This window comes from Metopolophium dirhodum, chromosome 7, assembly GCF_019925205.1.
Source record: "Metopolophium dirhodum isolate CAU chromosome 7, ASM1992520v1, whole genome shotgun sequence".
In the NCBI taxonomy this organism is placed as follows: domain Eukaryota; kingdom Metazoa; phylum Arthropoda; class Insecta; order Hemiptera; family Aphididae; genus Metopolophium; species Metopolophium dirhodum.
In genome coordinates, this window is record NC_083566.1 from 11,658,120 (window position 1) to 11,671,090 (window position 12,971).

Here is a 12,971-nt window from a genome sequence, read left to right on the forward strand (position 1 = left end):
AATTATAACCCATTGCAAACATACCAACTTAGTAGATGGATGTGGGGGAAATGTCCACACATATTAATAAGGAGAAACTATAAGGGCTATTTCTCTTCCCCCCCTCCCCAACAACACCAAACAAGAAATTAATTATATGGTCTTAGTTATACACTTATACCTAGGTATGTATAAATCATAAATGAAGTGTTACACATTTCACTTTGACATAACACAGAGAAGAAATATAAAGGAATACATACAAGGAATTATACAAAATATACAGAAACTCTAGTACAAAATATAACAAAAAGTCACCAACTTGTATTGGAGTTTGGTATTAAAGCTCTAAATTTTTAACATTTAAAAAAAAAAAAACAATGTAACTTAAACTCGGCGTAATTATCTAACAATTAACAATCATGCAATTCATGCAAGTATATAAAATTTAAAAAAAATTTACACAAATTATGACAATTACTGAATAAAATCTACTTAAAAAAATTTTAATACTAATTAAAACCAATGAAGAACAAACAAGCAATGATAATACAATAACAAATATATACTGACTTAACAAAATCTGGACACATGTCAGTTACGTGTTCAAATTCAGAAAATGAAAGAGCGCCGTCGTCATCAAAATCTACTTCTTCAAATATTTTATGTACCAAACGTTTAAGATCATTATCATTAAAGACATTTTGTTCTCCGATTAAACATTGAATTACTTTTTTTATATCTCCAACACCCAACATGTCATCACCATCAAAATCTAAAAATTTTGTTTAAGATTATTAAATAACTCATTAAAATTTTTGATGATTTTACTATTTTTTACTAACAGAAAATAATTGGCACATTTTGGATGCCAATAAATTTCAAAATCTATTCAATAGTTATTAATTAAAATTCTAAAATAGAATTAAAATATGGTTTGTACTTTAGAAAGCTAGCTTTTTATTGATTACCTAAAACCTCTAACATAATTTAGTTGTATAAAAACCTGTATAGTTTACTGTACCAGAAAACCTGTAATGCATTTTAATGAAATGTATTTATTACTTTAGAATAATTATCAATTAATTCTAAACTTATATTTTAGAATTTTATAAACCCAACACATTGTATAAATCACATATTTTTTGTTTAATAATCATACTACATCTTACCAAAAATTCTAAAGACATGTTCAGCCTTTACATCTGCAGGTGCCATAGTACTAAATACTGACATCATATCTAAAAAATCTTCAAATGTACAATCCCCATCTTGACTAGAACTGAATACTTGACACATACGTTCACCAAAAGGATTAGCTGCTAATTCAGGTAGCTTAAGGACCTTGTTTAATGCTAATTTTGCATTTTTATTATGTCCCACTTTTTCAGGAGCTAAAGACTTAAACTTTTCATGTGCACTAAACATTGTATTATACACATTCTTATTTTTAGATTTATGATAAATTTCACAAAATTTGTAATATATTTGTATTTTATTTATTGTTTATATAATTTATAATATCGGTACTTACATCAAAACTTCTTTTTTTGTAAAATAAGTGAGATCCTAAAAATAAAATAAATGAGAAAATATGATTTGTCTTAATGAAATATAGTTTTAAACTTTAAAAATAAAAGTAAATGTTTATCAGGCTATATTTTACTATACAACTTGTATAATACAACAAGTAAAGAAAATATATTTTACAATTAGTTCTAATTTATAAAAAAAAAAATATACCTAAATATGACAATTAGTTTTATGTGAAACTAACCTAAAGTATTAACTTTGGTTTTTACAGTTTATAATATACAATATTTATTCATTAATAATTAATAAAAATATTTTATTGGTTCCAATCTTGATTACTAGGTCCTGCGTCTGGTTCCTCTTCCACAGTAGGCATTGGGGACCGACTTTCAAATAGTGGTGACATTGCTTCAGATGTATTTTCCCCACTACTACAATGCCCACTATTCTTATGTGTACGCTCTGTTTGTTTCTTTGTAGTCCTGAATCTCATTCGTTCTTCAATTTCACACGCTTCATGATGAGCACTGCGTCTTCCATCATCAAGATCTTCAACAACTTCTGGTTCTGGAACTGTTGCAGCAAATTCAACTGGATCTACATCTAATTCTTTAACAATGCGCCACTTTGGTGTTACTATTTCTTTATATTTGACCATTTCGACTCTCGACGCAGCAGCAATACTATATGGTATAACAATATTGTCAATATCATACTCACGCTTAGCATTGTATGTTTTATCTCCTGTTCTTGGAAACCAAGGACTATAATCTGGATCAGAGTCATAATTGTCTTCTTCATACACCTCATCAAGATCATCATCGTCACAAATACTTTCACTACTTCTTCGACTGTTATATTTATAATCTTCATCCATCCTACTTCTTTTATGTTTGCTATAACGTATACGTCTCCTTTTTCTTGCTTGTCTTTGATTTCGATTGAATTTAGTAATTGGATCATTGCGGGTAGGCCAAGCATTTTGTAGTTTAACAGGTGGAACTTGCCTAATAGCAGGACTTTGTTCAGGTGTCCGGTCCACAAAATATTTATTAAAATCTGTATCAGATGAAGACTTATTTTTTTGTTTTAGATGAAAAGATGATTTTCCTAACTCATTAGATAGCGCAACATTTAAAGAAATATCTTTAGAATATGATAGGACTGGATGAAAAGTATCACTCAAAAAATGACCAGAATCATTTGAATGGCGCTGAAGACTTACACAAGTAGGACAAGAATCAATCCCATAGCAATCACAGGGATTAATACGATTTAATTTTGCCTTGTCTCCTTTTTTTAAAGCTGCAGCCAAGTTTATGAGTGGAGGTTGCATTAACATTCTATGTTGAGTTTTTGGTTCATACGGAAAACATCTTCTACCAGATTCTTCTTCCTGGTCTTGTACATATGGATGAGAAGAATATCGATTTAATGCTTCATTATAAAAATTGATTTTGAACTCTATATCAGACATAACATTAACCAGCCAAGTTAATCGGTACGCAATACTTACGCGTTCATGAAGCCATTTCCAAGAATTTCTTTTATCTATAGGACAATTGGATGATTGTAATTCTTCTTCGCTAGTTTCTCCTAACGTATCACATTCTGAATCACTAGCTGTTGCTTCCGAGTCGTATTCTTCATTTACTGTTTTAATTTGCGACTCTAGCATTCCAAAGACCTTTTCACCATCTTTAATTTCATCACAAAGTAAACTTTTCAAAAATGGATTAGATTGCCTTTTTTGAACTTTGAGCAATGTTGATTTGATATTTTTAATAGCGTTACTTTTTTGTGATTGTAACACATTATAGATTTCTTGAGTGGAACACTTACTCATAGTTTTTAGTTGTATATTCTGTAGCTTTGATATTATTTTTTGAAGTCGCTCACTCAACATTTTACCTTTGTTCATGTATTTGCTGAAATTTTCTTTCACGGTAGGTGTTTCATCGTATTGAGTAACTACTTCTTCTTCTGCCATTCCAATTACATTGTCTAATAGATCTCTTTCAAAAGAACTTAAATCATTATCGCCAATTGTAAACATTGCATCTGCATCACTATTACCAATTTCAACTTGATCAGTATCATTTTCATAAGACATTAAGCCATTTTTGACCATTGAAATATTTTTCATTACACCAAGTATATCATCGGAGGAAAGTTCCATGGGATCGACATTCTTTAGAGGTGGATTCTCATCCATGGCTGATTCCTTGTACATACAAACGCTTTTTTACAACAACCGCCAATAAAGATCGCGATGGATATTTACACGTCCGACGTGAAACTATATAATATCAAATACTTAAAAATGAGAATACGGGAAGCTTAATGATAATAAGCGGGCAACAAACTTTATCCAAGTATCAGTGTAGACACATTGAAAATTATTTATACTCCCTTTTGGAATATTATAGTTACACTGATAAACCAAGTAAAACCATTGATTATACATATAATAGTACTGTTTATAAATTAATTTAAATTGGAATACACAATAAATAATTTATGAAGTATGGCTACACTGATTGTGGCTTACATGGTTTATATTTTACTCTGTGGTTGAATTACAACTACTCACGATTTAAGATAGTCGTGATTTACTACAGTCGTTGCCAGATAAATTGAGACGGCGGCGGCGGTGGCGGCGCGATAACGGAAAACCAGTGATTCTCAGTATTGAATATTATTACCGAAAATACATCAATAAACCAACAATTGTCACAAAAATTATTTTACGATAATAATTTAAAATTCTGATAATAATCTTTTATTTAAGAAAAAAAAGTAGAAATTGTAAAATAATATAAATAAATTAGTAATAATAATAATAAATAAAATTTTTTGCACTGAGCCGGGTTCGAACTGTGTGACCTTTGCACCACACTGCCAGCGACTAGTTTGGGCTACACTTACTGAAAAGCGCCGCCGCTGCCGTCTTAATTTATCTGGCAACGACTGTACAATAGCGTCCACGATTTAAGAGGACGCTATACCCGCATAGTGCATACGTTGTCGCCGTCTCACAAATGTACAACATACCAAAAAACTGTTTTGTGCGGGATAGAACCACTCCCTCGGTATTTGTAGTAAAATTACCAACATTTCACAACGCATAGGAAACACAACTTTATCTGTCGTAGCAATTTAATTTTTTTGATAGCATTTACCAATAATTTTTAATAATTATATGAAAAAAAATCATAATGTTTTTAAACTGATAACTTTAATTTTATTTACGTTATCTGAATAATAAAAACGCTACGAACAGATAAAGTTGTTCCCTATGCGTTGTGGAATTTTGGTAATTCTACTATAAATACTGAGGGAGTGGTTCTATCCCGCGCAAAACAGTTTTTGCTATGTTGTACATTTGTAAGACGGAGACAACGCATGCAGGTATAGCGTCCTCTTAAAGCGGCCCCTACACAATCAATAATATTGCTCAATAATTGGATATTGTGCAATATTATTGATAGTCTTGTATAGATATTCAAGGATTGTACAATATATTATGTATAGAAGAAATCAAACAGTGTTACAAATTTATTGTGCAATAGTATTGATCGTGTTGGAACCGCTGCTTAAGAAGATGCTACCCATGCGGCCATGCATCTATTGTATTCGTCTTACACCCGTACGACATAGCAAATTGAAATTTTCATTCACTAGTTTCAATAGTGTATTAGTGTGCTGCAAGTTTTGATATTAGAGCGATTTGACCTATTTAACATTTTTTGATAATAACATTATCTGTGCTTAAGCGTTGGCTTTTATTAGATATTTTAATTTTCAAGCGAGATATGAGCATTTTTTATTTTTGATATTTCACATACCCATATCTTGTTTGAAAATGAAAATTTCATAAAATCGACAACGCTTAAACACGGATAATGTTCTTGCCTAAAAGTTTTATAACATATTCCCCCTAGTATCAAAACTAACGGCACACTATTGAAACTAGTGAACAACAATTTGCTATGTCGCGCGTGTGTAAGATTGAGACAGCAGAATATGTAAGGCCGTATGAGTAGCGTCCTCATAAGATATATTATCTTAAATCAGTAAAATCGTGTTGAACATCGTGCAGCAGCACATTCGAATAAAATACATAGGGAAATACGACCTTCTCATTGGTCTTCCATATTTAGCGCCAAATTCAAATTATGTTATATCATTATTATTTATTACATTATCGATTAGTATTGAAAAAAATATATTGATTGTTTATATATTTATTCAAATTATTAATTTTATGAATTTGTATGATCTAAAGCATGGCTAATCGCCCTCTTAATAATGTGCAGCTTAAGTTATGCCGCCCTAGGCATGGACCTATCGCCTATGTCACCTACTTCTTGAGCCGGGCCTGAATCGTAATCGTCACTTAAAATAAAAAGTAAAAACCCAGGTGGTCGCCAATCCGTTGTCTGGGAGCAGACTGCTAGCGACGAACGATTTATATTTTATCTAAGCTTGACTGCAGCCACATTAACGACTGCCACGGGATAGAGATGTACAAAAATGAAAATTCTTCGATATTATATTATTTTATATATATAATTATGTATCGTGTACGTAAGTAAAAATATCCATTTGTTATTAAAAGAAATAATTAACAAATCACTATACCTACTTCAAAATAATATATTGAATATCCAATTTTTTTTTAATTTATCGACGAAAAAATAATATTATTCAAAATACAAGTATATAAATAAAATAATATATAATGAATGCGCAAAAGTTAAAATATGTAGATATTCGATATATCGCTGTATAAAATATCGATGAAATGATATTATCGAAATAATGTATGCAACCACCGAACTATTTTTTTTATAACAAGAAAAATGAATAACTGTGATCAATGATCATAAAGTATAAACTAATATAATAGGAACGCGGGTAACTCCGATCGTGATGGACTGGAGAGTGGTGACCCGCACTTCTGCCCATGACATTGTGTATACTATGAACTCACTGTATAAGGCACGAATTAATAAATAAACATGACGCCAAATAAAACGGTCCCCACGGCCCCGCCTAACATAGAAACATGTAATTTCCAGTAAATTATATCTTAGTCCGTGACAGGCGACAGCGTTGTATGTCACTGACCACAACTGTAGTCTGTGACTGTGTATAGTAACTATCGCGTAATTGTGTAATGTTTAGATTTTACATTTACACCAATGAACGATCGCGATGGTAAGAAAGCTTAGTTGGCCTTTGCCCTTAGGAGCAATTACAATTAAACTTAAGGGTTCGACTAAAAACAGTTCCCAAATATTTTGGGGAGATAAGCGCTGGCCCGATTTAAACTTTCGGATGCTGAGCATGCTAGGGGCAAACCTTTTTATGAGGCTCCTCCTAGCAGTAAAAATATACCCAATATCCAATATAAAAAAAATATATAATTAAGAGGATGTCAGCGCACTAGGTATTACCAATTAGCATTGCAAATTTACGTTTATAGCAGAACTACCCTGTATTATTACTTTAAATATTAGAGCGAATTCACCTATTTCACCTGTTATAAAACTCTATGTTAAGAACATTACCTGTATAGTGTATCCCTACGTTGGCTTTTTTACGATATTTAAATGTGTATGAAAAATTATGAGTGTAAATTATTACATTTTAAAAATGCTTACAAATAGTATAACAATTAAAATAGCGTAAAAATGCCGAGGTAGGAACATAGGTAATGTTCATAGGAGGACGCTAATACGCTATACCTGCATGCGTCGTCTCCGTCTTACAAATGTACAACATAGCAAAAACTGTTTTGCGCGGGATAGAACCACTCCCTCGGTATTTATAGCAGAATTACCAAAATTCCACAACGCATAGGGAACAACTTTATCTGTGTCGTAGAGTTTTCATTATTTGGATAACATAAATAAAATTAAAGTTATCGATCTTCTATAAATACCGAGGGAGTGATTCTCTCCCGCGCAAAACAGTTTTTTGCTATGTTGTACATTTGTCAGACGGACAACGCATGCGGGTATAGCGTCCTCTTAACTTAAAGTTTGATAATAGGCGAATTCGCTCTAATATTAAAAATAACAACACAGGGTTGGTTCTACTATATAAACATAATTTGTCATTTTACGTGTGGGCCATGGAAAGAAAACTATTAATAGTGCACTGTGTTCAGCAGCCGACATAGACCTCTTGAAGTCTATTGGATTAAAAGGGTCCTGGACCCCTTGAAGTTACATTTTTATCTACAATCCACATTGACCCACGGTATTTTATATTTTGAAGACCGTAGTTTTATCACATAATTACACAAGTATTAATCAGTAATATTGATTATAAATATTCATGGGATAAAAAATTAAAATATCGATTGGTTTCGTATCAGTAAAACAAATGTATTTAAAAATTGTATACTATACAAATATGAATTATACCTAATATACGAATAATTTAAATATTCATTAAATATAAATGTAGAAGTTAGTTTAACATAAACATATTTTATATTTAAGCTTTAAACTAATATCTAACTTCTAAGATTTTAAATAAAAATATAACTTAGGTAACTATATCAAATAATTCAAAACTTTAATGTTTATTTAAATTAAAAACAATAGAATTCATATATATATAACTATGTATTATATAAGTATATTGCATTATTTATTTTTATATTATTTACATTAAACTATGCATTCATGTAATATAATATCTTAAAAATAAACTACAAATGTAATGAAAAAAAAGTTAATCATTCAGAGCTTCAATTTATTAAAGTTATATCTCTTTAACGTGTTATTACAAATTTACATCACATAAAGGCATATTACATAAATCCATAGCGCAAGTCGTATAATATGTTTAATAGCCTGAATTATATTATATATAAAACAAATTGGTGTTTGAAAATTACCTGATAGTCATTTAACTCTTCGGCAGAGAATTGGCTAGATTTTTGGCCCATTTGTTTTTAAAGTTAAAAACCTCTCTTAATAGTTCAATGAACTAATTATATACTAATAAGACTAGTACATTTTATCATTTGTTACTTCAAAAATTAATATTATATAAAGACCAAAAATTATTTTAAACTTTCGTATATTACTACAATTTAATATTTATCACAGTCTTCTATAATAGTATTATACATAGATATTATATTAAACCTTAGTCCCTGTTATTTATTTATTATTTTGATAAGTCAAGGGTGTTGCCATGGAAGAAATAGAAACAAAGTATACCAACATCAACAAATAATTCTATGACACTGTTCCGTGCTAATGTACAAAATCCTCGTCTTTCTCCTTCACAGCTGAATGTTACGTCGCATTGCAAATTTTGCCAATTGCCATCATTGTCCATTGATTTTATTGACATTTATCATAGAGCTTATACTTAGGTACTTAAGTATAAGGTCTATGACATTTATAGAAAAAACACTAAAAAAATTGAAAATTGAAAATGTCCTTAACATCTCAAAACGATTCAAAATATTTTCAAAGTTTTATCAGGGATAGGAATTGATAAAATAAATATGTGATGTAAATTTAAAGTATCTACAGATTTAGGTTCTGGCGGAGCGACGAATGTATTGATTTTACAATGATTTTTTGTGTCGGTCTTCACGGTTAGGGGCAGTAAAACTGATTCGATTTTCTTCAACAGTATCTTGTTTAATGGGAATGTGAATCTAGTTGGTGCATTCGGGAGATCTTAAATTCTCAACAGTTTTCAAAAGCACCGGGAAAAACAACATAAAAATTAAGGAAAAACAGGAATTTTTACGCAAAATTGATTTTAGTTTTTGGTGTAACTTTAAATCAAATTAACGTATATACATGAAATTTTCCACTGGTTGTTTATATTTGCATTTTCTATACACGATAAAATTTAAAAAAATATTTTGATTTGTATTGAACTGTTAAGGAACATTTTCATTTTCCAATCTTGTTAGTCTTTTTCTATGAATGTCAATAAAACATTATTTGTAGGGTAAAAAGGCTTGAAAATTTAATACAAGGCTCCTAATAAATTGTTACAATGCAATTTGAAAAATATTAAAAATCCTTGGTCACAATTTTTTTTTATAAGTATTTAAAGTTCAAATCATGACAAAATACGGTAAAATCACGAAAATTAGCGTATTATTTTGAGTTGAGAATTCATAAAAATTTTTCTTTTTGAATCTAAGATTTGAGTTTTTCCATCTTTATCAAAAATAAAATGTCTTCTAGCAAATTAAATTAAATTTTTATGAGCATTTGAAGTTCATATTTTTACAATATTGGATATTTATTCGATTTCTCATGTAGCGACTTTGTTATTTTGTTGTTATTTAAAAACGAAGAACTGTAAATACATGAAAATTTTACTCAATTTTTATATTTTCATTTTCTGTACACCATACTATTTCGAAAATATTTTGACTCTTTTTGAGCTGTTTACGGATATTGTCAGTTTACAATTTTTTTAGTTTTTTTTTCTATAAATATCAATAAAATTGTATTTCTTGAGTAAAAAAGCGTGAACATTTAATGCAAGGCTTCTAATATGCATATTCATATTAGCCACCCATGATAGCAACATCGAATTTTTATCGACTATAATATTATGCCACAATGTATTTAGATACATTTATTTCGAAGGCCTTCTCATTTTCATAATAATACATAGATACCTATCAGCATAATAATATAGATTAAAGTGAATTATGTTATAGGACTATAGGTAATTATTTATATTATGATTAATGAGAAGGTTACCTGTGTATGTAACCTATAACTCTAGTCCAGTGTTTCTAAACCTTTTTTACTGTGGCGACCCCCTTTTTGAATTTTAATTTTTTAGCGACCCCCCTACATATTTTTTTTATATACACGCATAGCATATAGATTTTTATTAATAATCAATAGTAAAAGTACTGTACATTGTACACAACATAAAATACATATAATATAATATTTATTTTTAATTAATAAAACGAATTAAACGTTAATTTTAATTCATACGCGACCCTAAATAATATAAGTTGGCGACTCCCAGGTTGAGAAACACTGCTCTAGTCGACATAAATATAACACTCCCATAATTAATTTAACCCAAATTGCGCCTATGCAGCAGAGCGACATCCACCTACCCACTTTTTTTGTTTTTGAATTACAGCAAAATAAGAAAAACGCTACATGAGAAACCGAGTGAGAAACCTATCCAATGTTTTAAAAATTTGAACTTCAAATGCTCATAACAGTTTATTTTGACTTTCCGGTAGACTTTTTTTTTGATAAAGGTAGACAAACTTATTAGGAATCATGTATTAAATTTACATAATCTAAAAAATTTTTATTGATTATAGATCTGTTATACATCTATTATTTACTTAAATCGTATTAAAGGAAACTCATTGTGAGTCAATATCCAATGTTGAACAAATATGACAAACGCTCATAACATCTTTATTTGATTTTCTGGTAGATAAACTTATGAGAAATTTGTATTACATTTTCAAATCTTGGATTTAAAAAGAACATTTTTTATGAATTTCTAACTAAAAATAATTTGTACATTTTCGTGAATTTGACGTATTTTGACAAAATTTGAACTTTAAATGCTTACCTATGAAAAAACTGTGACTAAGGATTTTTAATATTTTTCAAACGTCATTGTAATAACAATATATTAAGAGCCTTGTATTAAATTGTCAAGCTTTTTTTGCCAACAAATAAAATTTTATTGACACTGTCTTACAGAAAAAAGTACCCTAGATGGCAGGTGATTTTACAATTGAGGAATATTATCGATTTAAATTTTCCAAGGCAGCAAATATCTCCGCGACTCCGCCGGTTCTATACTTACTATATATATGGTTGCCGGTTCGTATTCCGAAAAGGAACCATTAATCCTGGGAGAAAAATTCAGGCCGGGAAAATGTATTACCCAGGTCAGAAAATTCAATCATTTAAAACTTTGTTAACACTAAATTTGTTATTATTTTATCATTTTTATTAGTTGACAATGTAAAATAATGCGTTTATTAATCATGTATTTTAAATAATAACAAATAACTATCACCACTGTTTATATTGTAGTGTTCTCATACAAATCGATGTGCCACACCATTTTTTTTTTTAGTCAGCGATTCGAGCGTGAAAAACGCGTGACAAGCGCAAAAATGATGTGACACCTCGATTTGTATGAGAATTTTGCAAAAAAATACAACTTGACTATTTGTTTTTACATTTAAGATAATGTTCTAAAAATAATATGTATAAACCCAGATTTTGAAGATAGAAACAACATTTCAAAAAAATCTGCATTGGGCCATCACATTGATTACGCATATATACTAATTACCTCATCCATTTCAGAAACACCCTGTAGAAGTTAAAATATGCAATTGAATACTGAATAATATTTGATATTTTTCAAACGTATCTTTCTAACAATATTTAAAGTAAAATGAAAATTTGGGCTATAATCTGACCGGAAAAATGTTTTCATTATTCAGATCAAAATTCGACTTATCATTACATCAATAGAGGCGTTTTCGGTAATATAATACACCGTATCGAAGCCTTTATAAATAGATGTCGGGCAGTTGATTAGTGAAAAAGTACCTATTATAATATTAAGGTATCTACCTTCTTCTTCTATGGATTTTTACAGGCCTTTTAGGCCCATTGGCCATTGCCGCAACAACAAGTCATATCCCCTTTATCTTCTGCCGTTTCCTATGCGTTCCTTTCTTTCAATAACTTTAGGTCTTCCTTTATTCTCTCTATCCATCTTTGTCTAGGCCGTCCACTGGATTTCTTTGTAATTGGTATCCACGTGGTTATTTCACCAAGTAGTCCTATTGATTCCCATACATGGCTTGCTCAACTTATTCGCGCACTTTTCAAGGTTTCAACAATGTTGGGTTCGTTATATAATTCTTCCAGATTATTATTACTTCGTATTTCGTAATCTCCTTTATTGTTTCTTTTAGGGCCGAATATTGGAAAAACCAACACCGACACGGCGACACCCTTATCTATGCCATATCCGCATTTGTCGTCACAAGTGCACAACTTGAAAATATTATGGTGAACAGTCACGTTTAGCTTAGTTAGTTTAAAAATTAGAGTGAATCAACCAATTACGAAACTTAATGGTAGAAACATTATCTGAATTCGTATGTAGGTTTTTTTACTGTAAACATAAACATGTTTTTTGTGGGTACTTAAGGCTCTGTCAAACAGAACGCATTTAAGTGGTAAATGGCTCGTCGGTGTGGTGCTTTCACGTGCGTGAATAACGTGACGTTGTAACAAATTACAACATCACGCCACGCCAAAATAACGCTTTCTGTTTGACAGAGGCTTTAGTATCTATAAAGTATATTATTATATTTTGTACACACAATGACATTTTCAAATTCAGTTTTTTCGGCAAAATAAAAATTCAACCTACAGTATTAC

At 30.2% G+C, this 12,971-nt stretch overlaps 2 protein-coding genes across 2 annotated transcripts; both read right to left on the reverse strand.

Annotated features, from left to right (window-relative positions):
• Positions 1-491: 491 nt before the first annotated feature.
• LOC132948396 (calcium and integrin-binding protein 1-like) lies at positions 492-1,407 on the reverse strand. The gene is made up of 2 exons (XM_061018832.1): positions 1,152-1,407; positions 492-754 (listed from the first exon to the last, which is right to left on the reverse strand). The coding sequence occupies exons 1-2, from the start codon at positions 1,405-1,407 to the stop codon at positions 492-494; spliced, it is 519 nt and encodes a 172-aa protein (XP_060874815.1).
• On the reverse strand, positions 1,286-4,542 carry LOC132948292 (uncharacterized). The gene is made up of 2 exons (XM_061018709.1): positions 1,514-4,542; positions 1,286-1,399 (listed from the first exon to the last, which is right to left on the reverse strand). The coding sequence occupies exon 1, from the start codon at positions 3,743-3,745 to the stop codon at positions 1,829-1,831; it is 1,917 nt and encodes a 638-aa protein (XP_060874692.1). The 5' UTR covers positions 3,746-4,542; the 3' UTR covers positions 1,286-1,399; positions 1,514-1,828.
• Between the last annotated feature and the right edge of the window lie 8,429 nt (positions 4,543-12,971).

Coding starts and splice junctions, on each gene's coding strand:
- LOC132948396 (XM_061018832.1), bottom strand. CDS start 1,407: ATGTTTAGTGCACATGAAAAGTTTAAGTCTTTAGCTCCTGAAAAAGTG. Junction 755..1,151: donor ACATGTCTTTAGAATTTTTG/GTAAGATGTAGT, acceptor CAAAATTTTTAG/ATTTTGATGGTGATGACATG.
- LOC132948292 (XM_061018709.1), bottom strand. CDS start 3,745: ATGTACAAGGAATCAGCCATGGATGAGAATCCACCTCTAAAGAATGTC.